The sequence below is a fragment of the Globicephala melas genome, chromosome 2, assembly GCF_963455315.2.
Source record: "Globicephala melas chromosome 2, mGloMel1.2, whole genome shotgun sequence".
Lineage (NCBI taxonomy): Eukaryota > Metazoa > Chordata > Mammalia > Artiodactyla > Delphinidae > Globicephala > Globicephala melas.
This window is the reverse complement of record NC_083315.2, coordinates 111,169,342-111,191,488: the sequence shown is the minus strand read 5'-3', so window position 1 is coordinate 111,191,488 and position 22,147 is coordinate 111,169,342. Positions and strand designations below refer to the sequence as shown.

At 35.4% G+C, this 22,147-nt stretch overlaps 1 protein-coding gene across 11 annotated transcripts in view; it reads right to left on the bottom strand.

Annotated features, from left to right (window-relative positions):
* The window catches only part of NUBPL (NUBP iron-sulfur cluster assembly factor, mitochondrial), a 397,698-nt gene that overhangs the window by 130,282 nt on the left and 245,269 nt on the right, over positions 1-22,147 (bottom strand). For 6 of the 11 annotated variants that reach the window (XM_030854758.2, XM_060294717.1, XM_060294723.2 and 3 more), the window contains one exon: positions 11,566-14,980. In XM_030854758.2, the coding sequence (XP_030710618.1) occupies positions 14,918-14,980 (63 nt within the window). In that variant the 3' untranslated portion in view covers positions 11,566-14,917. Of the gene's footprint in view, positions 1-10,395; positions 10,686-11,565; positions 14,981-22,147 lie in introns of those variants that run through there. The other 5 variants (XM_060294714.2, XM_060294716.2, XR_009563092.1 and 2 more) reach the window with 4 other exon arrangements.

Here is a 22,147-nt window from a genome sequence, read left to right as displayed (position 1 = left end):
TATTCATTGTAAAATGTAGTTAATTGGAAGCTTTAGATAAATACAAAAAGCTTGTTTATATGAAAATTCCTCCCTAGAAAGGATAAGAAATCCTCCCGGTTCAACAGAAAACAATTACTCACTAATTCAAGACAGTAAAAACTCTCTCCTCACCATAAAAAGGCATAAACTAATAAAAAGTTTTGATATTTTTGTTTATTGGTGATTTTATGCATACTATTTATAAAAATTGGTTAGTGCAGAGGGAGACTAAATAATGTTAACTGTTTCAAGCAATAGTCTGAATGCTAATTAAAGAGTAAAGAGATAGACTTAGAACAATGTTTTTTCCCTCCACAAAACATTTTAACTAGAGGGTCATAGGATATTTATTTTAAAACTTTCTAATCAGTAAAAGAAACATTTCCTTGGTGCAAAAAAGGAACAAACATCACCCAACATTCCCTATAAATTCTTCAGCAAGGAAAATTGGGCGTAATAGAAAAAAAAGAGCACAGATTTTTGTTCCTAAAATAAACTTTATGCAATCACAGGAAGCACTTAGATCCCTTTTTTTCCTCCTCTTGCAGGAAAATGAAACAATCTCTGGGCCACAGAAAATAACACAAGTTTTAGAAAATCCCTGTGGTGTGAGAGAAAAAAAACTTCAAGTGAATCTCTTCTGAGTCCCATCAATGATGTAAAGGACAACAGATGTTCAAAGACTCAGGTACTTCAACAAGAAGTAATTGATTTGTACTGGTGAGAGTGATGACTCCATCCGAGGTTCAGGAAAACAGGACAGCAGAGAGTCACACACACAACACTACAATCAATATGTCTACACACAACTAGCTCCTGGCTTCATTTTGGCTAAAACAGCAAGTGTAAGAAGAGTAATGATGGCAAGAAGTGCAGAAGAAAAGAAGCATAAGAAGAGGGGAAGAAGAAAAAGTGGATAGGACTATTTTATTTTAGATTGCCAGCAGGTTCCACTAAAAATTAGTAAAAATATGGGCATGTCAATCATGGATGGGGCAATTTAAGAAAAGTCAGTTCATAACTGTGGATACATATGGTACATATGCAAAAATTCATACACTGCGATTGGGTAGAAGAAAAAGTTTATAACATTTTCATTAAATTTAATTATAGGTGTCAAGAGAATAATATAATACTTTCTGCCTTAAAAGTACTTTTTCTTAGAATCTCCAGTTAGGAGGGTATTTTTGCCATTGCTACAAAGGGCACATTAGTAGGCAAACATTTGTATAATCCCACCATAGACTTATCAGTTAAGTCCTTCTCAGGATGAAAGATCAAAATATAGTTTATACAGAGTAAATCAGGAAGAACTTCAGACTTTATAGAGATTTCTCCCTCTGTGGCTTTAATGTAAAAGGTGATTCCACAAAATCTTTTTAACACCATCTATTTGGGCTGTGACATTCCACGACCACACCTTGAATTTAACAGGTCAGAAATAGGATAATAAAATAAGTTGCATTCAATAGATTAAAAATGTAGTTTCACATGACTTTTTAGACTGTTGGGTTTTGGCAACAGCAACTAGGCAGAATGAACTGCTAAATCATTTACGGTGCCAAAATACACATTTCACTTCCTCATGCTCTTCCATCACCCTTCTCCAGCCCTGGTTCCCTTAGGGAGCTCTTCCTGTGATGGTTTTCCAGCTGGTCTCCCTATTTTCCCAGATTTTGTTACTGAATTCCCCTCCCTCGTATCCCCAGCCCATCACCATGGCCCTCATTTCCTACATGTGGCTGGATCAACCTTTTAAAAATATGGCTTCCATAAGTCACTTCCAGAGTCAAGAACTTATGAGAGCCAGTTTCTTCGTTACCTGACAGAGATAGCTGACACATACATGCACAAACAGGTATGCATGTGTGTATGTTTTAATACAGGTTGCAGCTTTCCACGTACGTTTTAACAACATAACCCAGGGATCATTCCATTTCAGAACATATGGAGGTGCCTTTATCCTCTTTCATAAGCTGCATGATACTCCACTATAGGGATGTTCCACAATTTATTTAACAAGGCTCTGTGGAAGGGAAATGGGTGGTTGACTGAGTAGAAGGAGGAAGTATATTTTTTTCTACAAATGATATTTTTAAGGTTACATCATACACACAAAAGAATATGTACAAGTGAATATGTACAAGAAACAAAACAATATCAGTGACTCCACCCATCCTCCCAAGTTAAAAAAAAACAAACTAGTTTACCAACACTGTATTTACCTTTGTGTTCCTTTCATGCCTCACTCCCCTGTCTCTCACCCTAAAAGTAACTCTTCCCTGATTTTAATGTTTATCATTCCTATGAGTTTCTAAGAAAATTTTATCATATATGTTTATACTGCTAAACCAGAAATTAGTTGGTTTTGCTTGTTTTTGAGTTTTATAAGATGTCTTTGCAAAGGTATTGCTGAAATAGGATCTCCATACTGTAAACAGTCTTCTGTAACTTGCCATTTTTGCACATTATGTTTCTAAGATTCATCCATTTTTAAAAAGTAGTTGTAGTTCATTCATTATCACTGCTGCAGAATATTCTACTGTGTGACTACACTATAATAAATTTATCCATTCTTCTATTGCCAGACATTTGGGTTATTTGCAGGTTTTTGCTACTCCGAACAGTGCTGCTATGAACACTCTTATATGTCTTCTGGTGCACATGTGCAAGAAATCCTCTAGGAAACACCAAGAACAGAGTAGTAGGTTATGTGACTGTAATATTATAACAAAGTGTTCTTCAAAGTGGTTGTTTACCGTTTTACCACCAATGTCTAGGATATGTCCCTTCTAATACTTGGTTTATAAGACTTCTTAATTTTTACAATCCAGTGAGTATAAGTGGCCTCTCATTGGTTTTGATTTGCATTTTCCTGATTACTACTGGGACTGAGCTGCTTCTCTTATGTTTACTGGCCATTCATGTTTTCTCTTCTGTGAAATGTCTGTTTTGTTTCTATTGTCTAGTTTTCAATTAAGCTATCATTTTTAAATTTTCTTACTGATTTGTAGGAATTCTTGAATTCTTAGGAATAACTAGTTATAGGCGCTGCAATATGTTCTCTCAGTTTCCAGTTTATCTCCTCAATTTCTATATGATGTCCTTTACCAAAGAGACATTCTTAATTTTAACATAATGCCAAATTTATCAATCTTTTCTTTTCTTTTGTATTTGTTTAAGAGATTCTACACTCCTAAGGTCACAAGGTCCTATATTTTCTGCAAAATTTTAAATTTTTACTTTTAAAATTGATTTTTATATGGCATAAGGTAGGGATCCAATTTTTTCTGTCCCAGCACTGTTTCCCCAATGATCTGCAATACCCATTTTGTCGTAAATCAAATATTCAAATATGCACACACTGTTTCTAGGTTCTCTATTTGTCAATTTTCTATCTTTTATTAACACTGTCTTAATTACTGTCAGTTTATAGTGTCTTGATATCTGGTAGGACAAGTTGGCCTCCTTGTCTTCCTGTTTATTTTTCTTCTTCTTCAGGAGTTTCTTAGCTATTCCTGGATCTTTACTCTTCATGTAAATTTTGAAATCAGTTTGTTAGGCTCTATTAAAAGGGAGAATTATTTTTCATGGAATGTCTTTTTATACCTTTAAAATTTTGTCTGGAAGGCATGTATTATAGATAAAAATATATTTTTAAAATCTTATGACTGCTTGTTGTGTCAAGGTCGAACTGCACTTCATGTCATTCAAGGCCCTCTGTAATCTGATCAGTTTTTCCCATCCTATTATCCTATTACCCATGGCATCCAAATATGAAACTACATCTCTAAGTAGGCTAGTTTTCCCACAGCTCCCCAGGAAACACTATATTCCGCCCACTTACACCCATTTCTTTGCTCATATTATTTCCTCCTATTTAATCCCCTATTCTTCAAACCTGATTCCAGATCTTCTTTCTCCAATCCATTTCCCTAGAACTACTAATGTACTTAGAGTTCAGTTCTTATTCATTTTAACATTTACTTTGTGATAGTTTAGTGTCCTCAATTAAAGTAGAAGCTCCCTATGGACAAGTATGGGCTGGGAAACAGTTGAAGAAATATTTTTGATTGGTTCTTCTCAATGTTAAATGGATTTTAGACTAATCACTATTGTTGACCTTTGGGTCCAGTCACAATAAGGCCTTTTAGTTTGAATATCTTGGCTTTCTTTTGTACTTGATCTCGGTAAGTAACTAGATTAGTGAACTACAAGAGAAAGCCAGTAATTAATGGAATTTATTTGCAAGGAACTTTTACAACACAATTAGAAAATACTTTCATCCGCAAAGACAGCCTAATAGCATATTCTCATGGTGGTTTACAATATATCTGTATAGTCCTCCATCTGAAGAGATGATAAAGAAACAAGTGTGTGAACCATAATTAAATCCATTAGGCACAGTGTGAGAAATAATGTTTAAACAACAGTTCAACAGCTGCAACACCCATATTCTACAAAATGTTTTTTTAATGCTTGAAACAGATACAGTTAAAGATAATTTATTGTTCCTATTTTACATTTCAAAATAAATAACAACAAAAAAATCATTATTGCTTGATACATTCAATTTGTAAAAGACAACTGATGTTATTGTAGAGGTCCAAACTAACCTACAGTATTAAAATTACTAAAGGCATAAATGGGCTAAAATAAAAAATATAAATGGGCTAAAACAAAAAATAACAACTACAGAACTTTAAAATATCTACGAAAGATTAAAAATAATAAAGACTAGGAAAGCAGTTTGCAAAAATCTTCAAAAACACAACCACTTTTTGTCTTCTTTTTAAATTAAAGGATATTCTTTTGTTTTAAACATCCTTTATGTATTAATCAAGTTATCTGTTGTTATAAACCTGACATTCTTGGGAATAAAAGTCAGCTACTTTTCAATTAATAAGTTGAAAGTATGGTACATCAATATTTATATAGGCCATCTAATTTCAGACTTTAACAAGGTTTTCAAAGCATTGATATACTTTAAACTGAAGATTGGGTTTAAATGGTATTATTCAAATAAGAGTTTCTGATTAGAAAAGTGGTATATGACCAAATTCTATACTATACTCTATATAGACTTTAAGCCAAATTATTTAAAAATAGCTTTAAATGTGAAAACAATTTGCTGCTTCAGGTCATACAAGCAGATGTGCCAAAAGTAAGAAAAGAAAGCAAATTATTGAACTGATTATGCTTCAAGTTTCCATCTGAACTCCAAACATCAGTAGTCACTCAGACTGGCACAAGGAAGAGACAATGCTCATCTAGTTGTTCAAAAAGGTATCTTTAGTTTAAAAAATGAAGAGAGACTTTGAAAAAGGGATTTGAAAACAACTATACATGGCAACTGTGACATTTCAGGCATTTAAAAAGGGTTATCTTCTTATAAAAATACTATTCTGGAAAGTATAATCCAATATCAGAAATCAATTCATGAATACATCATTCTTTTTTTACTAACCTTATTGAAGTATAACTGATGCACAATAAACTGAACATATTTAAAGTGCACAACTTGATGAGTTTTGATCTAGGTATATACCTGTGAAAACTTCACCATAATCAAGTTAATGATCATTCCGTTACTTCCCAAAGTTTCCTCATTTCCTTTTTAATCTGTCTCTCTCTCCATACCCTTTCTCTCCCAGTACCCATCTCCAGGCAACCACTGATCTACTTTGTCTAGTAAAGTATGCATTTTCTATAATTGTATGTACATAGAATCACACAGGTTGTACCCTTTTTGTCTGCCTCATTCATTCAGCACTATTATTTTAAGAGTTAATAATTCATTTTAATAATTCACTCTCAAGATTTAATAATTCATTTTACGACTTAATAATTCATTCCACTTTATTGCTAAGAAGTATTCTATTGCATAGTTACAGACAATTTGGTTTATCCATTCACCTCTTGGTGGACATGTGAGTTCTTTCCAGCATTTGGAAAATATAAAATAAAGTCGCTAGGAATATTTGTATGTAAGTCTTCATGTGGATATATATTTGTTTCTCTTGGATAAATATCTAGGAGCAGAAGAGTTCGATTGTATGGTAAGTGCATCTTTAATTTTTTAAGAATGTGCCAGACTGTCTTCCAAATGTAAATGTACTATTTTACATTCCCACCAACAGTGTATGAAAGTTCCAGTGGATTCACATCATCATCGACCCTTGGTGTGGTCAGTCTTTTTCATTGTAGCCATTTTTATAGCTGTGTAGTGGTATCTCATTGTGGGGTTTTTGTTTTGTTTTGTTTGCATTTCCCTAATGACTAAAGGTGTTGAGTATTTTTCATGCTACTTTTCAATGGTATATCTTCTTTGGTAAAGTCTCTAGTCACATTATCTGCCCATTTTAAAATTGGAGTTTTTGTCTTCTTATTAATGGGTTGTAAGAGTTCTTTATATAGTTTAGATACAAATTCTTTGTCAGATATGTTTTACAAATATTTTCTCCTAGTCTGTAAATTTCCTTTTAATTTTCTTAATTATGTTCTTCCAACAGCTGTTTTAAATTTCTGAAGTACAATTTATTAACTTTTTCTTTTATAGATTTATAGCGATTTTCTGTGCCCTAATTAAGCAGTCTTTGCCTAAGTCAAGATCATGAAGATTTTTCTCCTGTTTTCCTTTTAGAAGTTCCATAGCTTTAGATTTTACATTTCGGTATATGATCCATTTTGATTTTATTTTTGTAGATGTGTAAGGTACAAGGCAAGGTTCATTTCTTTGTGAAAAGATGTCTAACTGACCACAATTGCTGAAAAGATGATCTATTCCTCATTGAATTGCCTTGGTACTTTTCTTGAAAATCAAGTTGTCATATCTGTATATGTCTATTTCTGAACACTTTATTCTGTTCCATGGGTCTATCTATCTTATACCAATACCACACTGTCTTGATTACTGTAGCTTTATAAATCTTAAATCAAGTAGTGTAAGTCCTCTGACTTTAATTTTCCTTTTTGGAAACTGTTTTGGCTCTCCTAGACCCTCTTTAGTTCCATATAAATTTTAGAATCAAGTTGTCAGTTTCAACAAACGAGTCTCCTGGGATTTTGATTGGGATTGCATTGGATATAGATCAATTTGGGGAGAATAGATATTTTAACAACACTGAGTCTTCCAAACAATAAACATGATATCTCCCACCATTTATTTAAGTTTTCTTTGATTTCTTTCATTAGTGTTTTGTATGTCAGCATAGCACATCTTGCACATATCTTATTAGATTTATATTTAAATATTACGTTTTGTGCTATTATAAATTGTACTATTTTCATTTCAAATTCCAATTGTTCACTGCTAATATATAAAAATAAAATTCATTTTTGTATATTGACTTTGGATACTATAACTCTACTAAATTTACTTATTAGTTCTAGTTACTTTTGTGTATATTTTGGGAGATTTTCCCCATAGACAATCATGTCACTTGTGAAAAGACACAGCTTTATTGCTTCCTTTCCAATATGTATGCTTTTATTTCTTTTTCTATTCCACTGACATGACCTCCAGTACAATATTGAATAAAAGTGGTGAGCCTGGAGAACCTTGCCTTGTTCCCTTTCTTAGGAGGAAAGCAGTCTTTCACCATTAGTTAAGATGTTAAGCGCAAATTTTTTGTAGCTGCCTTCTATAAGAGTGAAAAAGTTGTCTTTTATTCCCACATTGCTGAGAATTTTTATCCGAAATGCTGAATTTTGTCATACACTTTTTCTACATCTTTTAGAGAAACATATGGTGTTTCTTCCTTGGTCTCTCCTTCAGTTTCTTTTTTTCTTTAATCTGCTGTTTACACTGATTGACTTTCAAATGTTGAACCAACCCTGCATTCCCAGGAAAATGACCCCCTTGGTCACAATGCATTACCCTTTCTATATAATGCTGGATTCAATTAAATAATATTTTGCTGAGAATTTCTGTATCTATGCCCACGAGGAGTATTTGTGGTTTTCTTGCACTGTCTTTGTCTGGTTTGGGTATTAGGATAATGCTGGCTTCAAAAAATGAGTTGGGAAGTGCTCCCTCCTCTTCTATATTTTGGAAGCGTTCGTGTAGAACTGGCATTATTTCTTCTTTAAATGTTGGGTAGATTTTGCCAGTGATGGCATGTGGGACTGGAGTTTACTTTGTCAATTTACAACTACAACATACATTTCCTTTGGTGATTTATGACATTAAAGTTATTTCTTTTTTAGTGAGCATCCTTCTTCATTCCTGGTAATGTTCCTTATTCTGAAATCTGCCATACCTGATACTACTATAGCCACTCCACCTTTCTTCTGATGAATGTTCACACTGTATATCTTTTCTATCTACTCCTTTTAATCTATTTGTGTCTTTATATTTAGAATGATTTTTTTTTAGACAATATAGAGTTGGGTCTCGCTCTTCTATCCACTCTGACAATCTCTGATTAGTCTGTTTTGAACATTTATATTCATTGTAATTATCAATATGTTTGGATTAAAATTCTCATCTTGCTAGCTGTTTTCTATTCATTCTAACTGTTCTTCATTCCTTTTATACTTTGATTTCTGCTTGCTTTTGGATTATGTACTTAGGATTCCATTTTATCTCTACTACTGGCTTATTATTTAACCTCATTTTAAAAAATGTTAGTAGTAGTAGGCAGTCAACTGTCTTTTAAAATGATCAGAAACAAGTTAATAAGTATTTTTTTATTTTTATTTTTAACCATTTTCAGAGATCTTCTTCATTTCTTTGTACAGATCAAAATTTCTATCTGGTATTCTATTCCTTCTGCTTTAAGAACTTCCTATATAGCATTTATTGCAGCAAAGTCTGCTATTAATGAATTCTCTTAGCTTTTGTCTGAAAAAAGTGTGAATTGTTTTCACTGACTGCCTTTGAGATTTTCTCATCCTTGTTTTTCCAGCAGTTTTAATATGATATATCTAGGTTTTTAAAATCCCACTTGGAACTTTCTGAGTTTTGTTAATTCCCTAGTTTAATAGATTTTATTTTATTTAGAGAATTCTTAGCAGTTATCTCTTTAAATATTTTTTCTGTCCCAAGGTCCCTCTCCTCCTCTTCTCCTTATGAGATACAATTTATCCCCAGCTCTTATTTGTGTGTATGTGTGTTTTAAACTGTTTATACTCTTAGTACTTCAATTTGGGTACTTCCTGTTTACCTATCTTCCAAGTTCATCAACACTTTCTTCATTTGTGTCAAGTTTACTAACCAGCCCAAAGGTATTCTTCTTCCCTGTTACTTTTTAAATTTCTATTTTACTTGTTCTTATAGTTTCCATCTCTCTGTGAAATTCCTCATCTAATTAAGCTTGCTGTTCACTTTTTCCATTAGCCCCTTTAACATACTAATTAGCCATTTAAAAGTCCTTCTTTGATAGTACCAACATCTGAGTCATCTCTGTGTCTGGTTCTGTTAAATGTTTTGTCTATCAAGTAGGGGGTTTATTTTTCTTGCTTTTTATGTTTTATAATTCTTTCATTAAATACTGGTTATCACGAGTAGGACAGCAAAGACTGAGGTAAATAGCATTTATAGCTGAAAATGGGTATGCCTCTTATTTTGCTAGAAACTTAAGGTGCAGCACTGAGTCAATTTCATCAGGAGTTGATCTTATTTAGGTTTTGTTGTTGTTATGGTTAAAGTGCACCACTGGCTTCAGATCTCTCTGGTATTACCTTGTGCCTAAGTTGAAGGATGGGGTTGCCAAAGGATTTTTTCTTATTGTTCCTGCTCTACCCTTAGCTTTTGACCTTCTCTATTCACATTTTTGCTCCCTCCTCCAATAGTAGACTGCTGTTGCTTGATACTTAGTGCTTGCTAGCTTGCTGTGGGGCAGTGGGTTCTTAGTTGTCCTGGCTCAGCCTCAGCTTTGGGCAAGTCCTGTGTCCCTGAGCCTTGGTCATTGGGCTTTCTCAGGGGTCCTCCTCCTCCCCAAGGACAGGATATTTTTAATGGTCCCTGGGGCCAGAATGTCTTTCTCTTCCTATTCCTCTAGGAATAGAGGGTTTTTCTGTTTCCTCTCCCCAGTCATAATGGGTCTTCATCTGATGACAACAAGATTTGTTGCCCTCCCCCAGTGACTTACAGTATTTGTTCCACAGGGAAGGGAGGTCAGGCAGGGCTCTGTTTTTCTCACAGAAGCAACTGCTCTTCTCCTCCAGGCCTATACACTAAGAAAGGCTTTTTTCAGTACCCTACCCCATGCTCAAATCTTCTCTTAGGTACCCAGTGATGTCCACAGAGAAAAGTCTATAAGGGGGTGTAAACTCCCCTTCTGTTAGTAGCTTCCAGGGGTTCTAGATTCTCCTGTTATCCACACTCAACTTTTAGCAATGTGTTAAAATTTTTCACTGAATTTGTCTTACCTGTTTGTAGGGAGCTTGATGTCTTTTGTCTGTGCTCTGCCAAAGGCGGGGAAATCCTTACATCCTGTCTCCTTGGAGGGCTCTGTCTTTCCTTACATTTCAGGCTACTATGTTGCACTGTAACTTAGGTTCTCTGGTCAGTTTAATTAAAAGTTATGATTTTGTAGATCATACAGTGTTTTCTTATTGTAAGGGTGGGTACGATGTTCTTTCCAGTCTCCTCCATCCTAAGCAAAATTGAAACTCTCCAGTATTTTGTTGTTGTTGTTTTTGAACTTCACAAGCTGGCCCTAAAATTTATATGGGAATGCAAAAAATCAAGAATTGCCAAAATATTCTTGAAGAACATCAAGGTGATGATAAACAAGACAGTGAGTTATTGGTGCAAAGACAGACAAATACACCAATGGAAAAGAATACAAAGCCCAGAAACAGACCCACAGGAACACAAACACTTAATTTACAACAGAGGTGGCATACTGCAGAATAGTGGAGGGAAACACAGTCTCACAAGCGACAATTAGATGTCCACCTTGTGAGAAACTTACACCCACCTTACCTAATAACCAACAGGCCAATTCCACATGGACAGTAGAACATAACGTAAAAGGCAAAACAACTCAATCGCTTCTACAAGTTAATATAGGGTAATATCTTCATGACTTTGAGGTATATACAAAAAAATCAACAATCATAAAGGAAAATAATGATAAATTTGAATACACTAAGATTAAGATCCTTTGTTTATCAAAAGATACCATTAAGAGAGTGAAAGGCAAGTCATAGAGGGGGAAAGATATCTGCAACACATAGAACTGACAAGGATTCATATCAACAATATAAGAATATATACATGCTCCAACAACACATTAGAAAAATGGGCAAGAAATTTGAATGGTACTGCACACAAGAAGATATTTAACTAACCAATAACTGTATGTAAAGGTGCTCAACTTCATTAGTAATCAGGGAAATGCAAGTTAAAACCACAATGAGATACCACTAAACAACTACCAGTAATTCCACTCCCAGAAATAACTCAACAGAAATTCAAGCACATGAACACCAAGAAAATATATACAAGAATGTTCAGAGCAGCATTATTTGTAATAGTAAAACACTGGAATCAATGCAAATATCCATTTAGACAGTGGAATGGTAAGTTGTTTATTCAAACAATGGGATTCTCTACAGCAAAGGATATGAATAAAGCACAGCTATATGCAACGATAGACATGCTTCTCAGAAATATAATACAGAAGAAAAGCAGTCAGTATAGAGCAAAATAAAAACAGTTAATATAGAGCAAAATACTGTATAGTTCCATTTAATATAAATTTCAAAAAAACAGGCAAAACTATAATGTTTAAGGGTACAGACTTAGGTGCTAAAACATCAGTTTGTTGTTAACTTTGTAAGGGAAGAAGAGGATAGTGATTGTGAAGGAAAACACTGGGGCTTTGGGGATGCTTGTTGTGGTCTCCTCCCTAACCTAGCTGGTAGTTACATGGGTGTTCACTTTGTAGATAATTAATTGACCTGTATATTTATGTCTTCTGTGCTTTACTGCATATGTAGTATACATCATAATAACCTCCCTTCACTCTCCCTCCTCCCCCCCAAAAAAAACTTGTGGCCATTAATGAACTTATTTTTTACTAGAGGTGCTTCAAATAGAGTGGTGGACTTATCTGAAATATATTCTTCAGTTCTAATTTTATAGGATTCTAGAAAGGTATTTTGTGTTTCCTTGGAGTCTGGTTGGGGGGATTCTTCCCCTGTTTGGAACTGAGAGACATAGAATCCAGATAATGGTTCAAAAAAAATGAGCTTTATTACTGACAAAAAGCTGCATTAGAGGGTATATGACCACAGTGGGCTACCAAATACCCTACCTCTAAATTAGATGGACTTGCTTATTACCCAAGTCCAAGGCAGAGGCGGACAGCTTCAGGCTTTCCTGTAGCCTACCTCAGAAAGCTCAGAATTTGGCTGAAATCAAAGAAACACAGATATAAAGAAATTTGCCCATGAGTCACTCCTCTTTCCCCAGGATGGAATGAGTGGGGAAGCTTGCCTTTCCCTCCTGGACAGGGGAATGGAAATTCTCTACACTCTGTGGAAATGTGAAGAATGAGGAAACAAATATTACCCCTAGCAACAGGCAGACTAGCTATGCTTGATAGTCTATTTGAAGTCAGCTCTCTGAAGCTTAGCAAAGGCTACCAGGGGCAAAAACTTTAGAATAAGCTTCATTCTTGCTCTTAAACCTACTTTCCCCTCCTCCACTTTTAAACCTGGGTATAAACCCCAACCACAATTTTTTTCAGTGGCTTTCCTGGAAGCATCTGCAGAGACTAGTAAGTGAGGGAGAAGGGAGCAGGTGATTATATATGTGAATCTTCTCTAAGTTGTACATTTATGAGTGAAGTCTATCTTTCCCGTTTCTCCATGAGATGTATTAAATTCTGGTACACAACTTGAAGCACCTCTGGAGCTTATTTAAATTATTCTTTTTCCAGGTAAAGTCAAGCTTGGTTCAGTTACTTGCTTTTTCGTATTTAGAAATACTCAATGATTATCTACATTGGCCTTCTTCCAAACAGACAATAAAATACAAATACATATCTACAACTTAAAGTTACTTCCTTTTCAGAGTGATGAATGATGATTACTGTGTGTCCACAAATACTTTTATTCATGATTTTAATTAGCATGGATAATTTGGTCCAGGAGATTTCAGTTCAGACACAGCAGCGCAAGTTTGCTTTTAAAATTATACTCTTATTTTTATTCTGAGATAATTGTAGCTTCACATGCAGCTGTAAGAAATGATACAGAGAGATTCCATTGTGCCCTTTACCCAATTTCCTCCAATGGTAACATCTTGCAAAGCTGTTGCACAATTTCACAACCAAGATACTGACATCCGTACGGTCATGATACAGAGCATTTCCATCCTCACAAGGATTTCTGATGTTGCCTTTGTATAGCCACAAACACAATTCCGTCCCCCATCACCAATCCCCTCCTTAACCCCTGGAAACCACTAATCTGCTCTCCATTTCTATAATTTTGTCATTTCAAGAATGTTTTATAAATTCAATCATATGGTACAAAACCTTTTCGGATTAGCTTTTTCATTCAGCCTAATTATCTGGAATTTATCCAGGTTGTTGCATGTATCCATAGTTTGTTCTTTTTTTTAATCGCTGAGTAGTATTCCATGGTATGGATATACCACAGTTTTTCTAACCATTCACCCATTGGAAAACTCTGGGTTGTTTTGGCTATTACAAATAAAGCTGCTATAAACATCCATGCACAGTTTTTTATGTGAGCATAAGTGTGCAAAAACATGTTTATAATGACATGTAACTCTTTACCTAATTTTCTGGCTGCTTAACTACAAAGGAACTCAGGCATTTGCCAAAGGTCACAGACCACCTCCTTGTAAGTGAGGATTAACTAATGACTCTTATCAGTACTTGCAGCTTTATAACCTTGGGAACCCTTGACTGGCACTCTCACTCTCTCTCTCTCTCTCTCTCTCTCTCAGCCTCAATCAGACAAGATGCTTTTCAAGGTGTATTCTTTGAAATATGAACTCCAAGAAATGCTCCTAAAGGGGAGGTTGGGAGAGTTCATGGTCAAATAAGTTTGAGGAAATTCTGAATACTATAATCTTATTCCTCTTTTGAAATAAACAAATGCCCTTTGGTGTACAAAAGGAAGGATCCAGTATCCAACTGCCCAAGTTCAAACCTCCAGTTGCTAGACAGTAACCTTCAGGAAGACAGTTAACTTTCCCATATCTCAGTTTCCCCATCTGTAAAGTGGAAATAACAACAGTACCCCACTCATATGAATGAAAGATTAACTATAAGGACACGAGAAAACACTTGATAAATGTTAGTTATTATTATTAGTATTGCCATCATAATCAGAATCATTATGATCTTGTTAAAAACACACATGTCCAGACTCCACCCCTGGAGATTGAGATTTATTAAGTCTAGGGGAGAGTCTAGTCCAGATGAAGAAGTAGAGGTTTATCTGGAACAAGAATGTGTCCAAGATAGTACTAGAGGCAGGATTCAAACCCAGACCAAACTGCCTGATGGAGAGATGTCACACTTAACATCCATACTCACATTCAGTAAATTCTTTAACTCTGTAGTCTTGCAAAAAGAGCACAGTTCTCTCCTGAACTGAAGGTTGGGCTTGTAATATAAACTCGTGATTCCTTAAGGGGTAGTTCAATAAAATAAAATGCAGTTCTGTGAAGCTGGTACACAACAGCTTGCGAAACAATTCCTAAATGTAGCAGTAAGCATCGGTATGTAAAAACTTTGTTAAGTCATTGTTTAGCAAATCAAATTTGAAGATAAGACATTATTTCTTTAGAAATACAAGAAAACAACTATGATTGCTATTATTTCTGTAGATTTCACCACCACACTGCTGATTTCCAAAGGTCTTACTGTCAAGCACCAGGCGGATTTCCAAGACACTTGGGGAATCACTCTGGAGGTGGTGGCAATCTTCTTACCACTTCGGTAGCAATCCTCAGGTAGGCTTTGGCCTGGAAAAGAACAGATTTGTTTGTTCTATATTTCTCCCTAGTAGACATCAAATGACTCACAAACTGTTTGCCATAGCTGTCTACTGAATTGAATAGTAGAAAGGCTGAATGAGATGAGGAAACTCAATAGTTAGAAGATACTGCTATGAACATTGCACGTAGGGCAGGGGAGAAAGGGGTTTAGATTATTTGGAAGGGGACTTTCCAAAAAAAATATTTAGTAGCAGCAATTACTGTTTTTCAAACTCTAACTCCTGTGTCAGCAAACTAGCAACCCAGTCTAGCTGCAGAAAACTTACACCTTCCTCTTCTGACAAATTGATATCTTGAGTTAGATACTGCCAAACTTCTTTGGCATAAGGGCTATTAGTCATTTTTGAAAAGGCTATCTATTACCACCCTATGTTTATCTTCAGAAAGCATTTTCTTTATTCTCTCTGACAATGGTGTCTAATAACAGCACCAAGCACCCCTAGGCTCCTCCATTTGGTGAGATTTAAGTACCACGCAAGAATTCCTGGAATCAGTTGTCATACTCTTCATCTCTGGCACTCCAGTATAACAGAACACGAAAAGCAGCTCCCAGGTGCTAAGTGGGCCACAACTAACCTAATGCCTGCACAGTCCAGTTAGAACAATGGTCATGGCATTTGCATTTTAAAGTTTTAAACAATTGAAATGTAAATACTACTTATTTCTCCTATCTTATCTATAAAAAGTAACTGTAAGACAATAGTAAGATTTTCTAGAACCAGAAATTTATACATTTATATGTTTACCGTTGTATACATACTACTTCTACTTCTACTTCTACTACTACTACTACTACTACTACTACTACTGCTGCTGCTGCTGCTGCCGCCGCCGCTGCTAATACTACTGGTACTACTACTGCTACTACTGGAAGTAATGGTAAGAGCTAAATTTTACTTGAGTACTTAATATCTGCCAAGTATTATTTCATCTATCCTCAAGTTACCCTAAGGGGTAAATTCTGTCACGATTCCCACTTTATAGACAAGAAAACCAAGACCGTGAAAGGTGAAGAGTCTTGTCCACAGCATCACAGCTAGTGTGAGATGAGCTGGGCTCTGAACCCAGGCTGACCAGCTCCCTGACTCCGCATGGTAAAAGGACTGAGTCTTCTTCACCCTGACTTGATGAAGCGTTTAACTGTGTTTCACACATCTTGATTTTTTAAAACTATGCTTGAAAGTAAATATTTCCTCCATTGGGGGAAATATTTTAATATAGACCTCTCTGTATTTACATTATGAAGTTGATACAATGTATTAAGAAATCAGCAATTTGAAAAACAAAAGAATTTTGATATAATATATATATATATAAAAAATCTTGTGCCACAAAGAGAAAGCCATATTTGTAACTCACACCAGAAACTTAAATATTTGCCACATATTAAGATCATAAAGAAAGAACAAAAAATGCATATACACACACACATATTTGTGTGTATATATATGTACCTGTATCTGTGGATACATATGTATATATACATATACATATAAACAAGGAGCTATTGTATAGCACAGGGAATGCTGCTCAATAGTCTGAAAAGAATTTGAAAAAGAATAGATACATATATACGTTAAAAAAAAAAAAAGGTTACTTACATTTCCCCCCTGGGGGGTGGTGAAAAAAGCCAGTCATGTCTGTTATCTCTCAATCAACATGTTGGAAAATTGTTCATTATGAAAATTTTAAGTGATACTAATTACAATAATGACAAACCTTTAAGTGTATGTTGTCTGTATGTATATTGCTATGCTACTTGTTTCATTGTTGAAACATAAAATATATGTTTCACGTTACTACTTTAAATCTTATATTTTGGCTCTACTTCTTGAAAAAAAATCCTATGATTATAGTCAGAAATGTTTGACTTTAAAAGGAGCAATTGGTTATTTATAATATTAATAATTGATATATTTGGGTTTGTATTTATCAAGCTTTTGTGGTCACTCCAAAAGACCTGGTTTAATTTCTTATTCAAGCTATGCTAACTTATTTTCTACTAACTTTTAAAAATAAGTATAAACTTGACCCCTTTTCTTTGGAAGTTATATATTTAATATTTGTCAGTTTTTAACCTAGAAACATCAGTATAATTTAAAAACTAATCAGAGAGTAATTCTATTTAGTACCTTTAAGACCTACCTTGACAGTGTAAGGACATTACACATAAATCTACTTTCAAATGCTACTTTTTCATTGGTGATACATATTTTAAAAATATTTTAAATACATGCACTGGTCCTAAGTGCACAGATCAGTGAAACTGTACACACTGAACACACCTCTGTAACTCAACACCTATGTCAATAAACAATACCTGTGTCAGATCACTGAAAAAAACAACAACAACTATGTTCAATCCCTAAAAGTTGAATTATACTTTATTTTACCAGGAAACTGTTAAAATTTCATTTGCGTCCTTTTTTTTTTTTTTTAAAGAATAGCTCTCAAAACATGAATAAGGCCTTATACGTTTTTACTGAGTACATACTATACTAAGTACTAGTATAGGTAATCTCATTTATGTAATCTCATAAGTAATCTCACTTATGTAAAATAAACACTATTGGTTCAATGTGGATGAAGAACTTGGAGTTGTCTGCTCAAAGTCACAAAGTCAGCAGGCTGGAGAACATTCACACGTGGGTCCACCTGACTCCAAAGCCCAGCTCCTTCTACCACATTACATATTAAACAGTAAATCCAAACTACAAGTAATTCTAATCATAATGCTCTATCTAAAAATGGTTTCAGTCTCTGCTATAGTTAACAGAAACAACAGACTTTGTTTAAAAATGGAAATAACATATACTTTATAAAGAAATATTTCTCTTAAATCTAAAAGTGCTGATTTTCAGCCATGCATCTTTTTTTTAAAATCATCTTTATTGGAGTATAATTGCTTTACAATGGTGTGTTAGCTTCTGCTGTATAACAAAGTGAATCAGCTATACATATATCCCCATGTCCCCTCCCTCTTGCATCTCCCTCCCACCCTCCCTATCCCACCCCTCTAGGTGGTCACAAAGCACCAAGCTGATCTCTCTGCTATGTGGCTGCTTCCCACTAGCTATCTGTTTTACATTTGGTAGTGTATATATGTCAATGCTACTCTCTCACTTCGTCCCAGCCTTCCCCTTCCCCTTCTCCGTGTCCTCAAGTGCATTCTGTATGTCTGCATCTTTATTCCTGTCCTGCCCCTAGGTTCATCAGAACCTACAAGGAATAAATGCTGGAGAGGGTATGGAAAAAAGGGAACCCTCCTGCGTTGTTGGTGGGAATGTAAATTGATACAGCCACTATGGAGAACAGTATGGAGGTTCCTTAAAAAACTAAAAATAGAACTACCATATGATCCAGCAATCCCACTACTGGGCATATACCCTGAGAAAACCACAATTCAAAATGAGTCATGTACCACAGTGTTCATTGCAGCTCTATTTACAATAGCCAGGGCATGGAAGCAACCTAAGTGACCATCGACAGATGAATGGATAAAGAAGATGTGGCACATATATACAATGGAATATTACTTGGCCATAAAAAGAAATGAAATTGAGTTATTTGTAGTGAGGTGGATGGACCTAGAGTCTGTCGTACAGAGTGAAGTAAGTCAGAAAGAGAAAAACAAATACTGTATGCTAACACATGCATCTTTATAAATACCTTTTATCTCCCAGTAGCTTTTCTAGGTTTTTAAAGCCTAATATTTTACAATGAAAATTTAAAGCTCACTAAGGCAAGCTGAGGCCATATCATTCTATAATCTTAGTTCTAACTTATGTTAAATTAGAGACATAAACCTATCTGACTGCACAAAATACTGAATGATTCCATAATAATCAACTTTGCTACATTTAACCTTTGCTTTTTAACGGACTATCTCTAAGCTTAAAACTTTCAATATATCACACTCAAAGCAATGGTTAGATTTTTATTTGCTGAGAAACCACTAAAAGTGCTGAGTTTAACAGTTTCAATTTCCACAAAACTGTTGAGATTGAATTTTTTCAACCAGTGTAATATCATTTCAACCAATACTTTTTGGTTCTTATTGTGTGTAAAGCATTGTTTCGGGAAATCTGTGGGAGGTAACAATAAAAAAGGGAGGCAGAAGTGCTCACTGGTGAAGAGGTGGGGCCTTGAGATCAGACAGGTATGGTTTAAAATCCTGGTTCCATTACTTATTAACACTGGTCCTGGGCAAGTTAATTAACCCTTCTAGGCTCAGTTCCCATATGTGTAAAATGGTTATAATAATAGTATCTACCTCAAAGGGCTTGGGGGCATATTAAGTAAGAATAAACTATGTGAAGTACTGGAATATAAGAAGCAAATAATAAATACTAGTGGCTACTATTATTACTATTATGTCCTCAAGTAATTTACAATCTCATTGAAGAGCTCATATTAACATATCCTTTTGGACACTTTTTCTGCCTGAGGAATAAGTAAATTAAATCCCTTCCTTCTGTTTAATCCACAACTAGGAAAAGCAAACATATACATGTCATATGTAAAAAATATGATTTAGATTTCTCAGACTATTAATACTCTCTTTCTCATCAACTCAACTCTACATGAGCTAACCCTTCTCTCCTATTCAAGATCTTTCATTGGGCCACCTAGAGACACAGATAATACAGCTGGATCTTATTTGTCTGCTCTGTCATTATCAAGTAAAGGAACTGGACGGCAACCGAAGTGCAGAAGTTTTACGGTGAGCTTTTCCCTTTGTCTTTGTTTTTAAATATTTGAAGTTCTAATTTTCCATACACAGTCATTTCATATTAGGACTATGAGGTAATAACGTAGAAATTATAAGATAATAAAGTTTCTATTTACATTTAAAAGTCTTTACCAGGAATATCTTATAGCACACTTTTTAACACATTAATATTAAGATTTTTACTTGACAAAAAGAATGAAACCACAAAATTAACAGTCAATCATGAGTCCATCACTGTGTCCCGGACTCAATCAAAGGCAAAAGGTAGATATAGTTGAATGAACAATTATAATTACACAAACAAGAGGAAATGCTATTGAATTTAAGAGCTCTGAATCCTAAAGTGTCCACTTTCTCCCCCTTCCTCTATTGCTTTCTCTGGCTATTTTACACTACTTATATTTGGAGTTTCAATTACTCCCCTTTCCTCAGTGGTGCACGTATGCAGAAGGTTCTGACCTTTGGCTGAGTAGGCAGAAGCCTGATGGAGCTTTTTATTTTTATTTTTTTGCGGTACGCGGGCCTCTTACTGTTGTGGCCTCTCCCGTTGCGGAGCATAGGCTCCGGATGCGCAGGCTCAGTGGCCATGGCTCACGGGCCCAGCCGCTCCGCGGCATGTGGCATCTTCCCAGACCAGGGCACGAACCCGTGTCCCCTGCATCGGCAGGCGGACTCTCAACCACTGTACCACCAGGGAAGCCCTGATGGAGCTTTTTAATTGGTACTGTAACCCTTCCCAACTTTTCCAATGATGCCTCAAAGTCAGCACATTGCATACCTTTCGATTAATCACTGTGTTCTTAGTGTTTGTCTCTTCTGAAAGTTAAATATTACTGGGAGAGTTAAATCCCTAATGCCTAATTTTAAAAGATTTTATGGGCAGAGAATGAGAGCCCTGGAACCTGGTGCTGAGAGGAGGGAGTGAAGGAAGATGGAGAAGAGAAGGTAGAATTAGAAAGAAGACAAAAAGCTAAAGATGAAACTTTTACTTGTTAATAAATTTGCCTGTAGTAAACCCCTAAAAGCAAACAATAAAAATTATCAATCTAAGGGGCTAACTATTAACAAATAATTTTGCATATTCCATCCCATTAACTTTTGCAGAAGTTTATCACGTTGGCAAGTAAACACTTCCTTCATTCTTTAAATGAAGACATGAAGGTAGAATGGGCACTAAACTTCCATGCATATGGTAGAATTTGTTCAGAGGGCTGTGACCAGCTTCTGAGAGCGTATTTCCATTTAAGTTCATAGAGCAAAAGGGAAGGGGATTATCAGGAGGTAAGATTCACCATAAGAATAACCAGAAGGATCCTGATTCCAGGACTCAGCAACAGCTTCCTAATATCTAGGACAGTATCTTTAATGCTGAAGCTGAGAACTCTACCCATATCTCATGAGTCAAATTCTGCTCTGATTTTTAGATGCCACGAAAGAGTGACATTTACTTGAAGCTACGTAAGGGGAAGGGCAAAAATGGACTCAATCCTTTGATAAAGGGCAGAAGAAAGACATTTATTGCTATAGCATCTTATACAGAACATTTCAGAAGACATAAATACTCATAGTTGTATTCTACTTGGCATTTTTCAAAGTATTTTCACACTATCATCTCATTTAATCCTTCTCATTATGATAACAATTTACAGATGGAGAGAAAGGTTCAGAGACATGAGGGAACTTGCCTAAGGTCACACTTAGAAAGTGGCATTCTTCTTAATGAAACCCCAAGCTAATACAGATTAATGCTTTTCCTTTCATGCAGACACCTCTTTGAGAATCTAATAAAGCCCTTGTTCAATTCCCCAGAAAAAGGCACACTCATACATTCTGGATATAACTTCATGGGATTCTCAGACCCAGGTTAGGATCCTCTCTGTATTATGCCCTGTGGTTGTGCACACCAGTGGGACCTGAGGGGCAGAGTGTGCCCACCCTCTTCTCTAGATCTCTGTGATATGAAAAGGAGGTGAACTGAAAGCTAGCCTACATATACACAATAGAGAGACACTGAAGTAATCTTGCAATTAATTAGGAAGGGAAGCAGATACTGCACCAGGAAGAGGATACATGGGCTATGGTTTCAGAGCTGAGTGTGGAAATAGCCTCTAGTACTACCTTAGACAAATTCCTTACTATAAATGAATCTCTGCTTCTTCATCTGAAAAATGGAGATTATCATACATATCTCACAAATGTGCTACGAGAATCAAATAATATATTGTATTTAATACACTCAAGTACTGTACTCACTTCTTAGAAGGAATTGAGGAAATCAAAGCTATTAGTAGAGGACCCAGAAGGTGATACAATGGAAAGAGGACAATATTTGGAAGGAACAGACTTGCCTTTTAATCACATCTTGCCATTTATTAGTTCTGTGACCTTGGGAAAACTATTTA